We start from the raw sequence: 24,770 nt of genomic DNA, 5'->3' as shown, positions 1-24,770 counted from the left end.
GAAGTCATGCCTTAGTAGTATATTTTCCCTTGCACGCCCTCTGGTTTGGGGCTTCCTGGGTTGGTAGGGTTGCTGCTTCGCCGGAGTCTTCTTCTCTGTCGTTGCCTCGTGTACCCTCAAGGGTTGAGGTCAACCTGGTGCTCGTGGGCGTGTGGGAACAACACACATACACTTCTCGTTGACTTCTCCCTCTGTAGCGATGTGAGCCACCGCGCCTTATTTCATCGAAAGTTTTGGGACAGTTTCTGATGAGTGATTCGCTGAAAAGACCTGGTACGATTCCCTTTCTAAACGCGTGCACCATCATTGTTTCGTCCTTAATGTTTAGCCTCACCACCTGTGCTCCAAAGCGGTAGAGGAATTCTTTCAGGGACTCTTCTTGATACTGTCTTACGTTAAAGAGATCGTAAGAGATAGGTGGGGGAGCCCGATTCGCGATGTACTGCTCCCTGAACAGCTTGGACAGTTGCGTGAATGACGTTATATGGCCATCAGGGAGGCTGATGAACCAATCCATCATCGTTCCCACCAGAGTGCTCATGAACAACTTGCATCGCACCGCGTCAGAAGCCCCGACAAACATTATCTGCGTATGGAAGGCCGTGAAGTGAGCCTCTGGGTCCTCTACACCTGTGAAGGTGGCTTTGGGCCCCACGAACGTGGCTGGTATCACGACATCTATAATCGCCTGCGAGAATGGCATTGGAAATTCCCTGGGTGGCGTCATAGGTCCCTGATCTTCTACCTCACGTTCCCCCTCTTGATTCCGCAACCACTGCGCAATTCTTCATTGGCTCTCTTCAATTCTTCATTTCTCACGAGCGACGTAGCCAGATCAATTTGGATGCGTTCTTGATCCTCTTTTGATGCCGCCACCGATTCTTGGAGAGCCTGCATCGTTTCCATTATCTGTTGCAAGGTGAGGCTTTCGCCTCCATTCGATGCAACAGATCTTTGCCTCATATTTCTCATCTTTCTTGATCTTTCTTGTTCTTGCAGATGGGACAGTGTTTTAAATCGTGCCCCACGGTGGGCGCCAAATGTTCCTGCCGGTTGACTCGGTCGCCTTCGTACGTCTCACGATACCCCCACGCCCAATTCTTTATGCCTTCGTTCGTGCCTTACTCCCGATCTAACACCTGAAATCACAAATACAAAGGGCGCCCTAGAGGCCGTTTGCACTCCGACGCTCAAGTCAATTTTAGGGCTAGGAAACACCAAAACTGTTAAGCGTAAAGGCTCTGTGTAAACTGTGTGTGTAAAGCTGCGCAAATGAATAGCGTACCTTGTTAGGTCTATTATTACCCTTTATATAGTTTAGGGTTTCCACCATTTCTGCTACCCAAATTAGGATTTCTGAGGGTGTGCCCTAGCGCCGCTATTACCCACTTTTAGGGGAACCTAGCGCGTAAAGCTCCCTAACTGGAGTGCAACCTCTGACGGGATGACCAATCGGGTGCCACCTCGTGCACCTAATCTCTGGGTCACCCGTCCTAGAAATGTCCTAGCTGCTCACGTGCCATGTGTGCAGCTTCACCCCTAGAACGTGACCCTTACAGGTCGTATCCTTTCCAGTGGCTCTTCACTTGTGTTACGCCTGAACGCGCCCTCCACACCACACGCATGGACCCTTCGTGATCTAGGCTTCCCCCTAATTGATAACTGGTGTGTGGTCTAGGAGCCACATCTCGTGGCCGAGCTCTGCTGTTCGAATCATCGATGTCTGATCTCTCATCGCCCTCATTACACTACCGAGGACACATCAGCATATCCTGGTGTTCGTTCTCTGACCACTCTTCGACCTCTTGGCTCACGCCTTGCGAGACCCTAGCCAAGCCGTGCTCGTGGGACCCAACTTATGTGACCTCATCATTACTAGCATTCAACGACACCCGAGGACTGGTCGGTACAGTCATACTTTGGACCTTCATCACATATCAAGGAACAATCGTCCAGTCAACCTAGGCAGGAGTATTTACTACAGTTACGTGAACAGATAAAGGTTGAGGTAACTCAAGAGCTTAGAGAAAGCTTAATGGAGGAGTTTAATAAACGGATGGAAAAGGAGTTCGAAAAGCGGTGGGAGGGTTTAGGACTCTCGCAACAACCACCTACTATGGTAGAAGATGAACCACCTCCGGCTCCAATTAAGAAAGTCAACACTAAAGGGAGTTGTTCGGCGGTTGATCTATCGGTATATTACTTTGGCTCAACTAGCCAATGCGAGTTATATGAGTTATATGTTGAGTATAATTTTTTGACTCGATTCGTTGCCCTGGATAAGTGCTATGAAGGGGTCACAATGTTACACAATGTGCCTCTTCCTTCTGATTACATAAAGGTCACGATGGAGAAGGTCCTTTATGGTGATGTTGCAATTCCTGTGCCAACATCAGAGGTCACAATTGTAGCAGAGGCATTACATACTTTTGTTGTCTGGCCTAGACATCTCGTCAGACTTATAAACTCTATGGTATATATTTGCACTAATACTAATAGGATTATATATCAAATATATTACATTCTAACTAATTTAGGTTTTTATTTGTTTGTTGATGAGTAGCAAGAACCTAAGACAAAACTGCCTCTGCGAAAGAAGAAAATATTCTTCATTGATGATTTTGTACCAGCTTTGGTGGAAGTTGCTACAACTTTAGATACAACCGTCTTAGAGATTCTATGGGATGCCAATGTTTTTGGAAGGCATAGTGATGTACCGTTGTACATTCACATGTCTGATTTGTTGGGCCTTGCATCCAGAGATCAAGAGATTAACATAACAATTCTGCAATTATGGATGATGTAAGTTTAAATATTAAAATCTTTATACTTTTGATTTATTAAATATATTAGTACTAACTTATTGAAATTTTGGTATCTTTGTGGATTATGCTTCAATGAGGGGAAACACAATATATATGGGTTTTTAGACCCTCGAGTCATTCAATTAATTGGAAACAAGAAGTCAGAAACACACACATACATCACAACTGCCTTAAAGAATGGAGGAAAACAAATTTATTTTGCTTCGTACATCAATGAGTAAGTCCTTATTTATTAAATAAGTTATACTAAATTATTGACATAAGAGAAACTAACTTATTTTTTATATAGGCGTCATTGGAAACTATTGATCATATCTGTTCAAGATCATACCGCTGCATGGTTTTGCTCCTCGCATAAAAAAACCCCTACCTATTTTAAACACATTATAGATAGGTATGACAGTTTCATTTAACATTTATTATTACTTATACATTATATAATGTATGTATTCTAACATGAAATCTTATTATTTGAGTGCTTACTTTGGATATAACATGTTCAGTGGGAGGAGAAGTGCAAACGCACAAAAACTCACTTGGGTGTACCTTAAGGTATTTAAAGTATATTTGTTTATTCAATTTAATGTGTTTCACTCATTCATTTAATACAGTTATTTTCACATGCAGTCCAATAGGCAATTCGGAACGAGTGTGGTTATTATGTTATGCAGTGGATGTTGACTATTGTGCAATTAATAAAGGTTGGGATCATGTAATACCTCAATACAATAAACACTTAGGATAGATAAATCATTAAAATGACATACTTTTTCATATATTAGCAAAACTTTTTGTAAAATGTTATAATTTGTTGTATGTATTTTTCATATTTAAATTATGATTTTAAATGTTTTGATTTTCTGAAATTGAATATTTTATGTATATTTGAGGTTTATTAAAAAATAAAATATTTTAAACAAAAACCTACAAATAATGATGGTTCCACGTGGAACCGTCTTTAAAAGAGCCAACATACAACGACGATTCCCGGAACTGTCTTTAAAAGCCTTTTAAAAAAAAATTAAAAAAAGTAATTTAGTACCCACTTATAAAGTTGATTAACACAACCGTCGTTATAACCTTTGCTCCAGTTGCAAGATTAGAAGCTGTAAGGTTGTTGTTGGCCTTTGCTTGTATGAGTGGATTCAAATTGTTTCAAATGGATGTTAAGAGTGCTTTCCTCAAAGGAATCTGTTCCGTCCGGTTGACCTGGGACGTCTCCGTGCGCGACCTCAACCGTCAGCTAGGGACTCCTTCCCACTGGTTACCTATAGATTCCTGCAAAGAAGGACAAAAAGGGCGCCCTAGCGGCCGTTTGCACTCCGACGGTCAAGTCAGCCAGCAAGAAACACCAAAAAAAAGACTATGCACCTCCGTATCGGAGCACCGCGTATGGCACTCTGAAGGTGGTAAAAAGGAAACTGTGTCTAGTGTGTATTTCTCGTTCTAGCAAAGATCTTTCCCTAGTCCCTTGCGCGTAACCTCAAGGCTCGAGCAAGCAACTAGAGAGTTTCTGGGAAATTTTCCAAAAGTTCGAACCCCGTTCCCAACATTCTCGGCGCTATTTAAACTACCTTAGCATTTAAAGCGCCTTAAAGCGCTTTTAATCATAAAACGTAACGCATTTAATTAGCGCGTCTAATTAGAAAACGTAGCGCATTTAAGACGTTGAAACGCTTGGGAGCCTTTATAGTACCTTAAACGCTCGAAACAGAAACTGTATTAAATGACTTTAATTACCTGGTACCTGACTAAATGATGTTTCCATTCTGACTTGGCTGTCGTACACGTGGAGGGCCTCACAGCGCCATGACCCCATCTGGGGAGGTTTCTTCGTGTGAGTCCTCCTGCTTGGGAGTGCTACTGCGCAAGGGGTGACCTTTTGGGTGCCAACTCATGCCCCCAATCCTCTAGTCACTCACTTTAAGAGCGTATCTGCCTTCCTCTCGTACCCTGCGCCTGGCTACCCTGGGCGTGACCCTCCTCTTGAGTCGTATCTGTCCCAAAGGCGTCTATGGGGCGACAGGGGTACTTCACGAGTCAGGTTGCCCTACACTGGTGCTACCACTATGGCCTTGAAGCCACCTTTGTCTCCTCTTCACCACTACTCCGGATTTATCGGGACTTGAGGCCTTCTCACGGTGTCGCTCCCTCCATGGTCTTTCCTACCCATGGGTATCGGGGAACCACACTGTGATCGCCTTGTCTTAGTGATATTTAATCTTGGCGACGCCCTGGTTGGGCGACGCCTTTACCTAGGCGACGCCCTGCCTTGGCGACGCTTCCTCGTGGCGACGCTGGCACTTGGCGTTTCTTCACCTAGGCGACGCCTTATGTTGACTTTGAGTCCAGATGTTGACTTTGACCTTGACTTTGTCAACGCCCGGATACGGGACGGTACAAAATCATCAATGAGGAAGTCTATGTTGAACAACCACCGGGCTTTGAAGATCATCAACATCCTAACCATGTATACACGCTGAAAAAGGCCTTGTATGGGCTTAAGCAAACTCCAAGGCAGTGGTATGAGAGCTTAACTAAGTTGTATATGTTCATCCTATGCTTTTGGCTTCATAAGAACAAATGAGATTCTAAACATGCTTGAGGTAATGCAAAGGTATGAATGTATTTCATTATGCATCTCCCATTACTTTGAAAGATGATTTGCTTTGAAAAAGAACATTTTCTTGCTGTCTCAGAAAAACAACTGATTGTTTTACCTCTGGTACATTTGAATAAAGTTGTTATGAATTCTTATGCATGATTACATCTGTTTCTTTTCTTTCATAACCCATTATGAGTCAAATATCCATTCTTTGTGTCTCTGTATTAGATCATAAAGAGATATATTCTTTGTTTTCATTGAAATTCAAATCTTTTTATTAATGGCAACCACATTGGTAGTCATGGGGTTGATGAATATTTCCGAATGTATCTTTGGAACGTCTGGAAGGTTTGCTCTTAACCGAAGAAAGAATATTTCTACCAAATCCACCTCTTGAGCAATCATTTGACCAACTTGAACTGCTAGATGAAGAAAAGATAGGGGGAGAAATTGTGGTCTCCTTGCTGAAATTTCTGGGGTCTATGGTACTTTGGTTATGTTGTTGCCATAGCTCTGATACACCATAGATCTTTGTTGTAATTTTGATGTGGTATCACAGGTTTGTTGTTGCAATAGTGCTGCTACACATACTGCTATTATGGTTTTTCTTAATTATGCTTTTACCCCTTCTTTCATTCTATTTGTGAAGACAAATAGGGGGAGAATGGTGTGGTTTTATCTGTTGTAGTGTTGTTGCTACACTATGGTGTTATCTGGTTTTATCATGGTTTAAATTTTGTTGTTGCCATGCTCTTATTCACCATAGTTCTACTGCACACAAGTCTCATTTTGGCACTGGTTTTTATGGCTATTTGACTAGTTTTTCTGCTTAATGGCATATGCAGAAAACTAGTTTTGTGTGCCTTTGTATCCTACTGGTATACTTGCTTTGTATATGCACAAATTCAGTTTTGCAGGACCTTTCAAGTTCAAAAACAACAACAAAAACAAACCAGGGATTTGTCTTCATCAAATAGGGGGAGATTGTTGAACAAGATGCTTTGATGTCTCCAAATCCAAGAGGAAAGCTTGAAGACCTTGCTGCTAGGTGCGTGTGTGTTGTCTAGTTGTTTGAAACTTGTTAATTCACTCCTTGAGATGATCCAAGTTCATTTGAATCTTTAACCTTTTGAAAAGATGTGTTTTCTAAAAAGCTGTCAAAATTTCAACAGGTTGTTTTACCTTAGTAGTTTATGAAAAAGGTTGAAAGTTGTTTGACTTTGTTGACTTTGCTGTCAAACCAAATCAATTGATTGTTTCGACAAAACAATCGATTGTTTTTTCTGAAAACCTTAACAGAATTATGTTAAGTGGTTTTAATATGTTTTAAATGATCCTAACTAACTTGACTCCTTTATTAAATGCTTTTGACCACTTGGTTGGTCTATATAAAGGTGGTTTTACACTCCTAATCTTTGAGTAAGAGAAAGAGTTTATCAAAACAGTTTTTCCAAGATTTGAAAGAGCTTTGGATCATTCTGAAGTGTGTGGAATAGGATTAGGTTGTAATTCTGAACTTTAAGCTTTGTAATACCAAGGTGTATTATATTCCCTTCTTCCTTGATTATTGTATTTTTGTAGTTGTGTTGCCAAGGAGTGTTGTGTGTTCTTGAGGTGTTCAAGATCAACACTCTTGGTGTGGTTTGCCAAAGGTAGTGTGTTTCTTGAGGGGCTCTAGGTCACTACTTTGGTGTGTGATGTTTGTGTTGAATCAAGTGTGTTCAAGCTTTGAAGAATCCAAATCCTTTGAGTTTGATGGAAGGCTGGATGTGCTTGTTGTTGCTGAGGTGCTTTAGAATAGGATCTGGGGTAGATTATCTGTGTAAATCCACTCTTGATTGAATCCAAAGCTTAAGCATTTTCAAACCTTTTGAATTAAAAGTGTTTTTCAAACTAAGTGAAAAATAACTTGTAGTTTTGTCGAAACAACCGATTGTTTTACTCTTAGGTGTTTTGAAAAAGGTTGTAAACTGTTTTTGGTGATTAACTTGTTGTCAAACCAAAACAACTGATTGATTCGCACATTCAATTGATTGTTTGTTTTGGGACAATAACAGAAAATTGTTTTGTGCTTTGACTGAGCTTTAAATGATTTTATAACTGAATACGCTCCTGTTTTAAATGCTTTGACCAGGCTTTGAAAGCAATAAATAGTTTGTTCAGATTATGTAACTAACAAGAACTGAGATTTAATCAAAGAAAAACATATTTAAGTTTTTCACTGATTTTGCTTTTGAAGAGTTCAAGATTGCTTTGAGGTTGCTTTGATCAAGAGAGTGTGGAATAGGATTTTTATTTTGTATTGATTTCAGATCTTTCTGTAACAAGTGTAATCCTTTTGTACTTTGTGTAAACTCTGTGTGTGAAGCTGAGAAGTGTTGTGTGCTCTTGAGGTTGTCAAGATCAGCATTCTTGGTGGTGTTTGTGCTGAGCCAAATGAAGTGTGTGTCTTGAGGGGATCAAGGTCACTTCTTTGGTGGTGTTGTAAGTAATCCATGGTTGATTGCTTAGTGGATTCCCCAGTGGTTTCTGGGAAGAATAGATGTAGCTCTTGGTTTAAGAGTGAACCAGTATAAACATGTGTGTGCAATCTCTCTATCCCTAGAACTCTTTAATTTCAGTTTATATTTGTGAACTGGTATAAACAACCGATTGTTTCTGCGAAACAACCGATTGTTTTTCTGGTGCTGTGCTAAATTGCTTTGTGTTTTTGGCAAACTGAATTCTTAATCAAGTTTTCTCAAAGTAATTTAATTCTAGACTTAAAAGTTTGCGAAAACCCTCTTTAAACCATTCACCCCCCGTCTAGTTTAAAGCCATACATTCTAACAAATCTACTTTGTAGGAAACCTTGAAGAAGAGCATGCAGCAATGGTACCTGGACAGTGGGTGCTCAAAGCACATGACTGGGGATAAATCAATGTTTCTAAGCATCTCCTTTAAGCAAAAAGGGCACGTTACCTATGGGGACAACAACAAGGGAAGGATTCTTGGAAGAGGATCCATAGGAGACAAAGATATCTTGATCATCCATGATGTTCTCTATGTAGAAGGTTTAAAGCACAATCTGCTGAGCATTAGTCAATTGTGTGACAAAGGATATCAAGTTATCTTTAAAACAAACTCCTGCGAAATTTGTCTTCCCAACACAAAAGAAGTAATGTTGATTGGTAAGAGAATCAATAATGTTTATCTTTTGGATATCTCTTCTCCTTGTTCAATTGGTTGTCTTCTTTTTAAGCATGATGAGTCTTGGCTATGGCATAGAAGAATTACTCACATTCACATGAATCATTTGAACAAACTAATATCTAAAGATCTTGTGATTGGGCTGCCCAAGCTCAAGTTTGAGAAGGACCATATTTGTGAAGCTTGCCAAAAGGGGAAACAAGTGAAAAACTCTCTTAAAATAAAAAATGTTGTTTCTTCTTTAAAACCTCTTGAGCTACTTCACATGGATCTTTTTGGACCTTCAAGAACCATGAGCCTTGGTGGCAACTATTATGCTCTTGTTATTGTGGATGATTTTTTTAGGTTCACTTGGTCTCTCTTCTTGGAATCAAAAAGTGATGCCTTCTCTGCATTCAAGAAGCTTGCTAGAAGATTGCAAAACACAAAGAACAGCAACATAGGCTCAATAAGAAGTGATCATGGAGGGGAATTCCAAAACGAAAAGTTCAGCAAATTCTGTGAAAAGATGGGAATTCTGCACAATTTTGTAGCTCCAAGAACTCCACAACAGAATGGTGTAGTGGAAAGGAAGAACAAATCCCTTTAAGAATTAGCTAGAACAATGCTAAGTGAATCTTCTCTTCCCAAGTATTTTTGGGTTGATGCTGTTAGCACCTCTTGCTATGTGATTAATAGAGTGCTAATAAGGCCAATCTTGAAGAAGACTCCCTATGAACTCTTCAATGGAAGGAAACCAAACATCAATCACCTCAGAGTTTTCGACTGCAGTTGTTTTGTCCTAAACAATGGAAAGGAAAACCTAGGGAAATTTGATGAAAAAGTTAATCATGGTATCTTCATTGGCTATTCCCTAAATAGTCATGCATACAGAATCTACAACAAGAGGCTAATGACTGTAGAAGAGTTTGTTCATGTGTTCTTTGATGAAGTGGATCGCAAAAGCATTCAAATCTCAAATAACAGTGTTGAAGAGGATGAGCAGAACATCAGTTTGGAGAAGCTGGACATCTGTGCAAAAAAACAACCGATTGAAATTCAACAGCAGAGTGAGTTGCCCAAAGAATGGAGGATTCCTAGAGATCTGTCAGTGGAGAACATCATTGGGCAGATAAAGGAGGGTGTTTCTACAAGTAGCTCTATCTCAAACTTCTGTAGGCACACTGCTTTTGTCTCTCAAATTGAACCAAAGTCAATTGATGAAGCTCTCAAGGATGAAAAATGGGTTGAAGCTATGAATGAAGAGCTGAATCAGTTTGCAAGGAATGAGGTATGGTTTCTTGTCCCTAAAACGGCTGAGATGAACATCATTGGTTCGAAGTGGGTCTTCAAAAACAAACTGGATAAGGATGGTATGATCACAAGAAACAAAGCAAGGCTAGTTGTCAAAGGGTACAATCAAGAGGAGGGAATTGACTATGGGGAAACTTTTGCTCCTGTTGCAAGATTGGAAGATGTGAGGTTGTTGCTGGCTTTTGCATGTATGAGTGGATTTAAACTCTTTCAAATGGATGTCAATAGTGCTTTTCTCAATTGTTACATCAATGAGGAAGTGTATGTGGATCAACCACCGGGCTTTGAAGATCATCAATTTCCTAATCATGTCTTCAAGTTGAAAAAGGCTTTGTAAGGGCTGAAGTAAGCTCCAAGGCAGTGGTATGAAAGGCTTAGCAACTTCCTTTTGTCACATGGCTATGAAAGGGGAATGATTGACAAGACTCTCTTCATCAAAAAGTCAAATTCTAAAATTATCCTTGTGCAAATCTATGTTGATGACATCATCTTTGGTGCTACACAAGACAGTTTGTGTGAAGAATTTGTGGCTGCTATGAAAGATTCTGATTTTGCAGGATGCAAGCTGGACAGGAAAAGCACAAGTGGCACTTGCCATCTTCTTGGTTCAAGCATCATCTCATGGCATAGCAAGAAGCAAGCTTGTGTGGCTCTCTCTACTACAGAGGCTGAGTACATTGATGCTGGAAGCTGTTGTGCACAAATCCTCTGGCTTAAACAACAACTTGCAAACTTTGGATTGCAAATCAGCAAGGTCCCTTTGATGTGTGACAACACAAGTGCTATAAACCTTACCAAAAATCAGATTCAGCACTCTAGAACTAAGCACATTGAGATTCGTCATCATTTCATCAGGGATCATGTGAGCAAGGGAGACTGTGAAGTGAAGTTTATTGAGACAAAGCTACAACTAGCTGATATCTTCACAAAACCACTACCAAAACAAAGGTTCTTCTTTTTGCGAAATGAGTTAGGCATTCTTGACCTTCAAAATCTTTCCTAAATTTGTCTTATATCTGTTAAAGTCTATTTGTGAAGACAAATAGGAGAAGAATTGATTGGTTCTTATGTGTCTTTCTCTGGAAAAAGTGTTTTAAAACTGCTGAAATCTCTGATATCATAACTGTTTTTGCTTTTACTGATAGAACCAACTGATTGTTTCGTGTAAACAACCGATTGTTTGTCTGGTACATTGTTTTCAAAATGTGAAAAACTAACATGCTGCTGTAGGAAACACCGGAGTGTATATATGTTGTTTTTACAGGAATTTCTTCAGATTCAATCAAGTCCAACACAAGCAACCAGGGATTTGTTTTCATCAAATAGGGGGAGATTGTTGAATCAAGTGTGTTCAAGCTTTGAAGAATCCAAATCCTTTGATTTTGATGGAAGGTTGGATGTGCTTGTTGTTGCTGAGGTGCTTTAGAATAGGATATGGGGTAGATTATCTGTGTAAATCCACTCTTGATTGAATCCAAAGCTTAAGCATTTTCAAACCTTTTGAATTAAAAGTGTTTTTCAAACTAAGTGAAAAACAACCTGTTGTTTTGTCGAAACAACCGTTTGTTTTACTCTTAGGTGTTTTGAAAAAGGTTGAAAACTATTTTTGGTGATTGACTTGTTGTCAAACCAAAACAACCGATTGATTCTCACATTCAATTGATTGTTTGTTTTCAAATCATAACAGAAAATTGTTTTGTGTGTTGACTGAGCTTTAAATGATTTTGTAACTGAATGCGCTCATGTTTTAAATGCTTTGACCATTCTTTGAAAGCTATAAAGATTTTGCTCATCTTTTGTAACAAATAAGAACTGAGATTTAATCATAGAAAAACAAATTTGAGTTTTTCACTTTTTTGCTTTCAAGAGAAAAAGATTTCTTTGAGCTTGCTTTGATCAAGAGAGAGTGGAATAGGATTTCATTTGTATTGATTTCAGATCATTCTGTAACAAGTGTAATCCTTCTGTACTTTGTGTAAACTCTAGTGTGTTAGGCCAAGAAGTGTTGTGTGCTGAGCCAAAGGAAGTGTGTTTCTTGAGGGGATCAAGGTCACTTCTTTGATGGTGTGTGTAAGTAATCTAGGTTTGGTTACTTAGTGGATTCCCCAGTGGTTTTCTGGGAATATTGGATGTAGCTCTTGGTTTAAGAGTGAACCAATATAAACTATGTGTGCAATCTCTCTCTCCCTTAAACTCTTTAATTTCTTTTTGTATATTTGTCAACTAGTATAAACAACTGATTGTGTCTGCAAAACAACTGATTGTTTTTGTGGTGCTGTAATAAATTGCTTTGTGTTTTTGGCAAACTGAATTCTGAATCATGTTTTCTCAAAGGAATTTCATTCTAGACTAAAAAGTTTGTGAAAACCCTCTTTAAACCATTCACCCTCCCTCTAGTTTAAAGCCATACATTCTAACAGTTTGTAATCTGGATTTGATTGCATAGTGGATTACCCAGTGGTTTCTTGGGACTGGATGTAGCTCTTGGTGTAAGAGTGAACCAGTATAAATTTGTTTGTGTGTTTCTCTCTTTCCCGTATCTCACATATATTTGTTTTAATTTGTTTTTATTAACTGCTTATAAAAACAACCGATTGTTTCGACAAAACAACCAGTTGATTTTTTGGAAATCAACTAAAACAGCTTTGTGCATTGCTTTCCTTAGTTTCTTTCTCTGTGATTCTTCATTGGCTTTCATTATACCTTAAAAGTTTGCGAAAATCTCCTATAAGCAATTCACCCCCCTCTTGTTTAAGGCCATATATTCTAACAGAACTATCAACAGAGTTGTCTCCATCCAACATTACTGACCTCTGAGTTTCTTCCCCTCGTACAATGTGAAAAAATTCAGAGAGAGAAGGGAGTTTCTCCTTACCCAAAATATGATTCTGAATTAGGGAAAATGGAAAAGTGATTCCAAAAATAGACTCTAATTCTACTTAAACCTAGAATGAGGACTTATTTCGTACATCCAATAGTTTTATATCGTTTAAGAGTTAATGTCAATGAAAATTAAATTATACATTTTGTTCTTAACTATTTAAGACGTCGGTTAATAGTAAAATTGTGATGAAATTTCAAATTCTAATATAAATAATATGTGATAATTAACTTTAAAGATATTATATCATTGAAATTTCAATTCGATGGAGCAATTATATTTATAAGATCAAATTTAGTAAAAATTAATTTAAATTAAGATTTTTTTTATTCACTAACTTGTGATCGAGTTTTAGAACCATGGCTTGCATAAATTAACAAAAAGTTGAATTAATTAAATTAAATTATGTTAAATTAAATTTGATAGCAAAATTAACTAATTGAAACTTTATTTAAATACTCAATCTGAATTCAACCTAATCAAATACATTATTACTTTCATATAAATATTATGATAAGTTAAGTTTTATTTTTAATTAAGCAAATTCAAACTAAACTAAATTAAGTTTTAGTTAGATCAAATCAAGTGGTGAGTTGCTGTACTTTATTTATTAACAAAAAGGTAAAATAAAATACAATGAATGAATAAGAAAGAGAATAAGGTTAAAAAGAATTAGGCCAAAGTATAATACTTTGCCACGTGGACTTTAACTGTCATTTACCAGTGTACAGCTAACACGCTTTATAACTCCGTCATTGATTTAGTATAATTATCTTATTTGTTTTTATATTTAATTTTTATATTTAAGTTTAATATTTAATTTAGTTCAGTGATTTTTAAAAAATTTATTTTGGTTCTTATGGTTTTTAAAAAATATTTAAATTTTTTTTTTAAGTATCACCTTACACGTGTCAAGTGTTGTTTATGTTCAACCAAGTGGTGTTCAATGTTTTGAATAATCCAAATTCTTTGAAGGATGTTGAAGCCTCTGTTTTGCTTCGTGTTGCTGTGCTGGTTTAAGCTTTGTTCTGGGGTAGTTTAATGTTGTAATCCACACTTAGATTAAATCTCAAGCAATTAGCATCTCAATCTTTATCAAAGTAAAATGTTTTTTCAAACTAAGTTGAAACAACCGATTGTTTTGTCGAAACAACCGATTGTTTACACTTAGATGTTTTGAGAAAGTTTGAAAACTGTTTTTGAATGGTGAAATCTGTTAAGTAACAAAACAACCGATTGATTCGAGGAAACAATCGATTGTTTGTTTTGAAACCATAACAGAAAAACCGTTTTGTTTGACTGAGCTTTAAATGCTTTAACTGAATACGCTCCAGTCATTAAATGCTTTGACCAATCTATTTTAAATGCAATTAAGAGTTTGTTAAGATTTGATAACAAACTATATCCTTGAATATATTCTGAAAAACTGTTTATAAGGATCAAGAATCTTGAGACAAAGTTTTAGAACTAAGAGTTTTTCAAAGAATTCTGAGATTGCTAAAGAGTTGAGAGATTGATCAAGGTGCTGGAATAGGATTCTACTTGTATTGATTTCAGATATTCATCTGTAACAAGTGTAATCTTTGTAAACTGCTGAACAATTCGTTTGTGTGTTTTTGCTGAGATTGGCTGTGTGTTCTTGAGGTGTTCAAGATCAGGAATCTTAGTGTGTGCCAAGGAGAGTGTGTTTCTTGAGGTTTTCAAGGTCATTCTCTTGGTTGTTGTGTAAGTGATCAAGGGGTGATTACTTAGTGGATTTCCTCAGGGTTCTGAGAAGACTGGATGTAGCTCTGGGTTTGGAGTGAACCAGTATAAACAACTATGTACAATTTCTCTATCCCTATCTCTTTAAATTCAGTTTTGTCATTTTGAGACTGGTATAAACAACTGATTGTTTCGTTAAAACAACGGATTGTTTTTCCAGCTTTGTGCTTTTGCTGTTTGTTTTGGAAAAACTGAATCCTTAATCAAGGTTCTATCAAAGAATTTTAATTCTAAGTTTAAAAATTTTCAAAAATCCTTCTTAAACAATTCACCCCCCCCCCTCTCGTTTAAGGCCATATATTCTAACAGTTTATATGGCAAGGAGAAGTGAGATTGGTTGTTGTGTAAGATGACAAGTGATATACATTGACAGATTAAGGAAAAATCAATTAGAGGTTAGGGTTTTTGAATTGTAATTGGCTTAGGATTTTTTAATTGCAATCAGTGTGGCAACCGGTGAGTTTGTGAGGTGCGATCCCGTGATGTGCGATTGGGGTGGGGCATCAATTGTGTGAGGTGCAGCCATTGTTGAGCATGATGCAGTTTTGTGTTTGCTCCTTTATAAGGTTAGGACTTTTTCACTTACCCTGTGTTGGTTCAATGATTACAAGTTCTTTAAATGTTTTTTAATCCATTGCTTTATTTTATATATTGTATGTTCTGTTTCTGATTCCTTTGAGAGAATATTTACAGAGTAGTTTATGATGTAGTATCCCACCATGTGCAAATAAATTCTATGTGTGGTCCAACATTTGGTTTCTGACATAATTAAATGAAAGATTGATTTGTAATTTCTTTGGTATATGTGGCCATATGTATATTTTACAAGGACACCTTTTATAAACTCCATATCATGCCAAAAGGTTATTTTTACCTTGTGATCCACCATAGTGGGACATTTTCTGATGGAAGAGGTAGAAGTTTACCATGGTGATGCATCAACATGGTCATGTGACTCTGATAGATGGAGTTACTTTGAAATAGTTGACATTGTAAAGGAGATGGGGGTTTTAACCGTACAGAAGATGTGGTATTCACATGGAGGTTGTTAAGTGTTGGAAAATAGATTGCAGCTTCTGGTTGATGATGGTGGTGCAATAGAAATGCTTAAAATTGCAAATACATATTGTGAAGTTCATTTATTTTTACTGCACGTTGTTTTAGAGGTAGAAGTTGTGTTTGTTTTAGGTGATGTTGATGGTGTAGAAGATGATATTGGTGAGCATGATGGTGTGGAGCCTCATGGTGTGGAAGGTGTGATTGAGGGAGATGATGAGGAGGAGGAAGGTCATGCTGGTGTGGAACCCGAAGGTGTTGAAGGTGATGTTGAGAATGATGGTGGTGAGGACATTGGTGAGCATGATGGTTTGGAACCTCATGGTGTGGAAGGTGTGGTTGAGGGAGATGATGAGAAGGAGGAAGGTTGTTCTAGTGTGGAACCCGAAGGTGTTGAATGTGATGTTGAGGATAATGGTGGTGAGGACATTGATGAGCATGATGGTTTGATGCCTCATGGTGTGGAAAGAGTGGTTGAAGGTGATGAGGAAGAGGAGGAAGATTGTGCTGGTGTGGAACTCGAAGGTGTTGAAGGTTATTTTGAGAATGATGGTGGTGCGAATATTGGTGAGCATGATAGTGTGGAAGGTGTGGTTAAGGGAGATGAGGAGGAGGACGAAGGTTGTGCTGGTGTGGAACCTGAAGGTGTTGGAGGTGATGTTGAGGATGATGGTTGTAAGGACATTGGTGAGCATGATGTGGTGGAAGGTGTGGTTGAGGAAGATGATGAGGAGGAGGAAGGTCATGGTGGTCAGGATATTGGTGTGGCTATTCATAAAGATCACACTAATTTCAGTAGAGGAAAATCAGATAGTTGAATTAGTACACAATTCTTGGATATTAAAAACACACTTGAATACACTTGTCAATTGATTGAGTTGATTTGCACAGAATCCAGTACTTCAATTATTTCTAACAATACACTCAGTTTTACACAAGATATTCAGGTGGTTTTCCAGAAAACAAGAACAGTATGAGCAAACCCAGAATGAACAGATTCAACTTCAATTGAATAGATTTATTTCTTAACAGATCAGCGTATGCAACAGTTTTTTAGTGCAGAGATTAAGGAAGAAATGAACACACCACAATTATATTGGTTCACTCAAATGAGCTACATCTAGTCTCACCTAATCCAAGGTGAAATCCACTAAAGAACAATTCAAAACAATTACACAATAACTGTTCTTGAACCCTACAAGAACATGGCACACCTTGCCGAAAAACACTATTCCAGCATACACAACTCTTCAAGAAACCCTATCAAGAAGAGTCTTACAATCACACTTTACAAAGAATTGAAAGATGAAATGAATACACCTGGAAAGAGAATGCAGAAATCTGACTTAGACCAGTAGAACAACTTGCACACACAGTCAACACCTCTAACCAAGCCTTAGAACCAAGCAAGAACAAACATAGTTTCTGGTTTTGAAAAACTTTCAAGAGCATGTGCTTATTCAATGAAAAACTCCTTAATCTTTGTTGTAAAACTTGTTTTCTCAACCTTACTTTCAAGACAGAACACACTCTCTTTTTATAAGAACATTTTATAACTGACTTTTTAAAAAAAACATTTAAAGCAGTTATTAAAGAAAAAATTAAAAATAAAATGAACATATTTATTTTCAAAGGCAAAGAGAGTTTTGGAAAAGATGTACCTTGTTTACAAGAGACCTAAGCCAAGCTTTTTGGTGCAAACCACCAAAATATATGAAAAACACTTAAGTACCTGGCACCAGACTAAAAAGAATCTATTCATTTAAGGAAGAACATATTTATTTTCAGGAGATATTTGAACAGATGAAACACAGTCGCTTTTTATAGCATGAAAAATGAGTCAAGATACTTGATATATAAAACAAGGTGTTCCTGCCGGTTGACCAGATCGTGCTTCGTGCGCAGCTAAGACTCACGTATCAAGGACTCCTTCGTCTTTGTTCCAGATCACCACTATTCGTCGCCGTGAGTACCTGAAATAGAGAGAACAAAGGGCGCTCTCGCGACCGTTTGCACTCCGACGCTCAAGTCAGTAAGGCAGTAAACACCGTGCACCTCCATATCGGAACACTGTGACTCAGGTGTTCTGAAGGTGCGTAACCGTTTTCTAACTAACTTCTCTTTGGTGCTCAAATCACTCGTGCGTACAAGGTGTAAGCTAGCAAATGATTCGAGTGCGTGTAAGAAATGTCAAAACGTACCTCACTAAGCTTTCAGAAAAGCTTATATACCTTAGGTTTCAGTGCTACTGCCATGGGTCACTTATGACTTAAGCGCAACTCCACGTGGAAAGCCTTACGACGCTGTAACCCAACTTAGGGAAATCCCAGCGCGTAAGTCTTCCCTCCTTGAAGTGCATCCGACGCAGGGGATGACTACCTGGGTGCCAACTCATGCACCCCAGCCTCTAGTCACTCGCTCCGGGAGTATCTCAGCCTTCCTCTCGCACCATGCACGTAGATTACCCTTGGGACGTGGCCCTCTCCCGGGTCGTGTTTGTCCCAACGATTCTCCAAAGGTGGCGTGGATTGCCACGTCCCTACACCTCATGTATGGGTACTTCACGAGTTAGGTCACTCCGTGCTGGTACTGGGAATATGGCCTCAAAGCCACCTTTCTCTTCTCTTCATTACTGTTTTGAGGTACCGAGGCTTGAGGCCTCCACGCCCGTACCGTGGCCTCTCACTGTGTCGCCCCCTCCATGGTCTTCCCTACCCGTGGGTATCGGGGGGTGGCGCCATTTGGCCCAATGCAAGCTCTCAGGATAACAGGTCACACCTTTAAGGTGGGCGACGCCTAAGCCTGCCGACGCCCATACCTGGCGATGCCCCAAAGCTGGCGACGCCCATACCTGGCAACGCCCAAGGCGGTCAACACTAACTTTCTTCCTTGGAGCCCCTTGGTGGGTCCCATCATATGTTTGACTTTGGTCAACACCCGAGGACGGGTCGGTACACAAGGTTATTCAAAACATTTAGCAAGACATCAGTTTAATAAAGAATTTATTCATTTAAGAAAGAACAGATTCATTTTCTGTGCAGCAAAGAGTATTATGGCAAAACCTGTGAAAACATTTTTAGAAAAGATTTGTGTTTGCTCTTATCACATGGTTAAGGGTTAAGAGATGGCTCATGATGATGCAAAAAGCTCACTTTCAACAACCTCTAATTTAACCCTAAGACAATCCCTAAAAACAAACTTAAACAACAAAGCAAAATACACAATTGGCTTCATCAAACACATTGTCTTGAAGAGAGCAGCAACCATCTTCAACAGTCTCCCCCTTTTTTATGGAGACAAAACCCCATAGCTTTGTTGCTTTGGAAAAAATCAGCACTTGTACTGGACCAAATACCAAAATAGAAAAGCTGAAAGTAATCATACCATAAACCAAATTTTAGTATCAGAATGTAACTCCTTGTACACCCTTATCACAACAGCTTATCCAGTTTCATTAGAGTTATTTTTCTCCCCCTTTGGATTCATCAAACAACATTTAAGCATAGAGAAAGATAAAACCAGATAAAAGCCAACCATAACAGTCTACAAACAAACATTACAAATTGTTCAACAGATTCCAGAAATATAAACTAGGTAAAAGATAAGCAAAGAAACACAACACTTCTACTCCTTGTAGTACAGTTCTGCCAACTGAACCTGAACTCCTTCAATTTGATGATCAAGATGTTGGAACCTAGCTTGAGTTTCCTCGAAATAGGTCATTTGCTCCTCTGACAGTGCATCAAGTCGAGACAGGACTTGCCTCTCAAACATGGACAAGGGTTGGGTTCACCTCTGTATTCTAAAGCTTGGTAGGCAACAAGAGCATTGTGGTGAGTTGCAGCAACATCTTCATTCATTGACTGTTGAGCTTGTGATCCTCCTCTGAATTCTGTAGAATGAGATCTCATTCTTTGACTCCTAGCATGGTCAACAGGGGACTCCATTCTATGTGATGAAGTGTGGTGAACTTCATAGCAGGATTGTTCAGCAGCTTGCGCAGTATCATCTTCCATAGGTACAACATCATCTCCTTCATCATTGTTGAGGTTTGAACCTCCATGTTCTTCCCTGTGAGTCTTGCTTTTAAGAAACACCCAGCAGTCATCCACTTTGTGAAATCCCATCTTTAAGAGAGTTGAGTTATCAATCTCACTCACAACTTTGATGGTCTCATTCCTCTCATTAGAAGTGTCAATACCAAAATGATCAATTAATTTTGACACAAGAATAGCATAAGGAAATCTATAATTAGTTAACCTTTTTTATTTCAACATATGGTCCATGATAATGTACACCCAGTTAACTTTGATCAGATTCATAATGCAATACAGAAGAATTAAATCTTCTTCGTGCAAAACTGCATTGTTAAAGCCTCTAGGAATCAATTGCCATGCAATGATGTATGCTATTAATCTTGAGGTTAAATTCAGATTACCTGCATGGAACCTATTGATACCCAGAGAAGGATTTCTTACACAGTTTCTGTAGCATTGAATTTTGTTGAACTCCTGAATCCCATTTGTGTTTCCTTTTCCAACCTTCAACCCATAATATTTGATTCCAGCCACTGAATTCCACACATCATTTGTGACTTTCATCTTGATGCCTTTCACATAGGACACAAGGTTTTTCCCATCTAGAGTTAAATTGGTGTAGAATACATTAACCAGGTCAGGATATACATTACCAATCATCTCAAGGAACTGCTTCAACTTGTAATGCTTCAATGCAGATCTGGTTTCAGCCAGTTTCTCAGTTTCCAGCCAGGAGAACTCTAGAACCTTGGGTATGTTGACTTTCTTTCTACTCATCTCATGTATGTAGGCAGTTATCCCTTCTTCATCCTCAGCAAACCAGTTTTCCAGTACCCCTTGTGAATTGTTGTGTTTTTCCTGATTTTTCTTTTTCTTACGTGAAGAAGAAGCCATTTGTGAACTAGTCTTGAATCTGCACAACAGTTAATCTTGAAGACATATTAGCATTGAGTGAACAGCATGTAGAAGCACATAATGAAGGAAAGATATTACCTTACCAAGTCTGAGTCAAGAGATGAAGGGTGAGAAATACAAATGTTTAAAGCAGATTTATATAGAGAAACACAGTGAGGTTTTGGTGAAGCGGTTTAGAGCAGAAATTGCACGAGGATTTTGTTCTCTGTATGTGTCTAGAGAATCTTTGAAAAGGGGCAGAAAATATTTGAATCACGATGCACACATATCACACCTCAATTAAGCAGCCAATGCATCAAATCAATTACATGACCATGGCCAAAATCGTCAAAGATATGGTGGTTAATACACACTAAGTCAGTCAATCAGTCAAAGAGCAGATATTTACGTTTGTCTTTCCTAGTCATCAATGCACATCAATATCAGAAAAAAAATAGATGCATTTAATTGATAATAAACATATTTAATTTTTTACTGCAAAGGACAATTAACATTTATAATACCCAATTCATTTAGCAAAAAATTAAACCTATCTTTGGCCAAGGGTTTCGTAAACAAATCTGCAAGCTGTAAATCAGTACCAATGAATTTAATCTCACATGTTCCATTTGATATATGTTCTCTTAGAAAGTGATGCCTTATTTCAATGTGTTTTGTCCTTAAATGCATAATAGGATTTTTAGTTAAATTGATGACACTAGTATTATCACATAGCAAAGGTATATTATTAAGCAAGATACCAAAGTCATTTAATTGTTGCCTTAGCCATAGAGTTTGAGCATAGCAACTCCCAGCAGCAATATGATAAGTGTCTAATTTCAGTAATATTTCATATTAAAATATAGGCACTTATGAGGATTTATTGCTAATTTACATATAAAATAATCCCTAATTTATGAATTTATACCTTTTTACATTTTTTATGATCTTTATTTGAATAAGAGTATTTTATTCCCAAATTTGGTGTTAATTGCAGATTTCTAAGGAAGATTGGAGATTTGGATTAAAGATGAATGATTTGAGCTAAAAAGATAAAGATAGAAGGTCCCAGAAGGGAAAAGATGCAAAGAAAGATTGGGCCTTTTTTTTATGTTTTATCATTTAGCCCATTAGCGCGACACAATAAACAACCTAACCCTAGAAAACTAGGATAAATAGAGGGCTAGAGGCTCAAACTTAGTGTGCCAGATTGAGAGGAAAACACCATAGAGTGAATTGTAACCCAATTGGGAGAATGGAAGGTGATAGAAGTATGCGTGGCTAATTCTACCCTTTGGGATTGGGAGTAATCTGCTCAAACTCTTATGTATTGAGGTGATATTTTATATATTAATATTCAGTTCTTGATTGATTATTGGTATTGTTGTTTTACTTTTAATTCTCCGTGACAAATTGATAATCTTAAATATGACCGGGAGGTATTTTTAGGGTTCGGACCTAAACAACAATACTTAACATATTTGAGTGCTAGGAATAGACTTGAAATGTTAATTGCTATTAAACGTCTGAGCTTCGTTCTAAGTTGTTCTTATAAGTATGCGAGGGATCGATAGTTAGGAAACATTCTTAAGGATTTTATATGCGAGGAATCGATATAAATGATTTTTATACGGGCATCAATTTCAATTAAAGAACTTAATATTAACATGCTAATCAAAATACATGAGAGTGAGAGAGATGAAACTTAATCCCAATTTTTCCAATTGAAGCAACTAATTCTTTGTTTGTTTTCTTATTGATCAGTGTCAACATAATCACTTCAAACTCTTTTTTATTGTTCTGTTGTTATATTTAGCGAATATTGTACTCGATAATTCACTGTTCTTTGTTGGATCGATATTCGTCCTTAGGGACAATTATTACTTCTGACAAACGCGGTGCACTTGCCGTAAAAAGTCATCACAATATACTCAGCTTTAGCAGTAGAAAGAACAACACAAGCCTGCTTTTTTGCATTGCCATGAGATCAAGCTTGATCCAAGCAAATGACAGGTGCCACCGATGCTCTTTTTGTCAATCTTGCATCCTGCAAAGTCTGAATCAGAGTAACCTGTCAAGCTTAATGAAATATTACCTGGATACCACAAGCTAACTTCTTTTGTTCCTTGTAGATATTTCATAATCCTTTTAGCAGCATTGAAATGTGATTCTTTTGGAGCAAATTGGAAATGAGCACACATGTACACTGTAAACATTATGTCATGTTTGTTGGCAGTGAGATATAATAAGGACCTTATACGCCATCTGTACTTAGTCTCATCAATAGGATTTCCAGCAATATCTTGATCTAAATGGCAGCAAGTTGAGAAAGGTGTGTTGATTGATTTGCACTTCTCCATTCCAAATTTTCTCAGCAGATCCTTGCAATACTTAGCTTGGTTTAAGAAGATTTCATCCTTGAGTTGTTTGACCTGCAAGCCTAGAAAATAATTCAACTCACCCACCATAGACATTTCAAACTCACTCTTCATGATTTTCACAAATGTTTCACACAATTCTTCATTGTTTGATCCGGATATGATATCATCCACATACACTTGAACTAGAATTGTGTCATCATTTTTCTTCTTAATGAACAAAGTTTTATCTGATGTGCCTCTGTCATAGCCCTGTGAGGTAAGAAAATCACTCAACCTCTCATACCACTATCTAGGAGCTTGCTTAAGCCCATAGAGAGCTTTCTTGAGTTTGAATACATGTTATGGATGTTGATGATCTTCAAATCTTGGGGGTTGTGAAACAAATACTTCTTTATTGATGTAACCATTCAAGAAGGCACTTTTCACATCCATTTGAAATAGCTTGAACCCTTTTATGCAGGAAAAGGAAAGAAGAAGTCTGACAGCTTCAAGCCGAGCCACTGGTGCATATGTTTCATCATAATCTATTCCCTCTTCTTGGTTGTACCCTTTAGCCACAAGTCTGGCTTTATTTCTGGTAATCACCCCATGCTCATCCATCTTGTTTCTGAATATCCACTTTGTTACAATGATGTTCATTTCAGGTATTCTAGGAACAAGAGACCATACCTCATTCAGAGCAAATTGATTCAATTCCTCTTGCATAGCCAGAATCCAGTTGCTATCCTTGAGAGCTTCATTCAGATTTTTAGGTTCCTCTTGTGAAACAAATGCCATTGTCTCACACAGATTGTTTAGAAAATTCCTAGTTGAGACACCTTTTTCAATATTCCCAATGACATTATCAAGGGTGACATCTCTTGGGGTCTTCCATTCTTTTGGTAAATCTGCAGAAACAGTAGGTTCTTTGACAGATTTTAAATCATCACATTCTAAGTCATCTGTAACAGATTTTGGTATGCAATTATCAGTTTCATCAAATACAACATGCAGTGATTCTTCCACTGTGAGCAATCTTTTATTGAAACCCCTATAAGCATGACCATTCAAAGCATAGCCAATGTGAATGCCTTCATCAAATTTTCCCAAATTCTCTTTGCCATTATTCAATATAAAGCATTTACATCCAAATACTCTAAGATGACTAACACTAGGTTTTCTACCCTTGTATAGTTCATAAGGTGTTTTCTTAAGGATAGGCCTAATTAAGGTTCTATTCAACACATAAGCTGCAGTATAGACTGCATCTGCCTAAAAATACTTAGGAAGCTTAGATTCATTTAACATAGTCCTAGCAAGTTCTTCTAGTGATCTATTTTTCCTCTCAACAACATCATTCTGTTGGGGAGTCCTAGGGGCTGAAATGTTATGTGATATCCCATGTTTTTCACAAAACCTTTCAAACTTAGCATTTTGAAACTCACCCCCGTGATCACTACGAATAGATTTCACACAGCAGCCATTTTCATTTTGCTGAACTTTTGACTATTTCTTAAAAGCCTTATAAGCATCATTTTTGTAAGCAAGAAATAGAGTCCATGTATATCTAGAATAATCATCAACAATAACCAATGCATACAAATTTCCAGCCAAGCTAGCAACTCTAGAGGGTCCAAACAGATCCATTTGCAAAACATTCAATGGTTTCTTAGTAGAAATAATGTCCTTTGATTTAAAGGAAGTTCTAATTTGTTTACCTTTCACACATGCATCACAGAGCCTGTTATTCTGAAATTTTATATTAGGCAAACCAGAAACAAGATCTTTGGATTTCAATTTATTCAAGTGATTAGTGTGAATGTGAGCTAACCTTCTGTGTCACAGCCAAGACTCATCACTTTTAGA

General features: G+C 37.8%; 1 protein-coding gene across 1 annotated transcript; it reads left to right on the top strand.

Annotated features, from left to right (window-relative positions):
• Positions 1-2,035: 2,035 nt before the first annotated feature.
• LOC150028762 (uncharacterized) lies at positions 2,036-6,118 on the top strand. Its single transcript, XM_090300103.1, has 6 exons — positions 2,036-2,473; positions 2,564-2,802; positions 2,854-3,042; positions 3,115-3,219; positions 3,453-3,537; positions 5,990-6,118. The coding sequence occupies exons 1-6, from the start codon at positions 2,036-2,038 to the stop codon at positions 6,116-6,118; spliced, it is 1,185 nt and encodes a 394-aa protein (XP_090156229.1).
• Positions 6,119-24,770: the final 18,652 nt, after the last annotated feature.

Source organism: Phaseolus vulgaris, chromosome 3 (genome assembly GCF_051622355.1).
Source record: "Phaseolus vulgaris cultivar YP4 chromosome 3, ASM5162235v1, whole genome shotgun sequence".
In the NCBI taxonomy this organism is placed as follows: Eukaryota; Viridiplantae; Streptophyta; class Magnoliopsida; order Fabales; family Fabaceae; genus Phaseolus; species Phaseolus vulgaris.
This window is presented reverse-complemented; position numbering and strand designations above follow the sequence as displayed.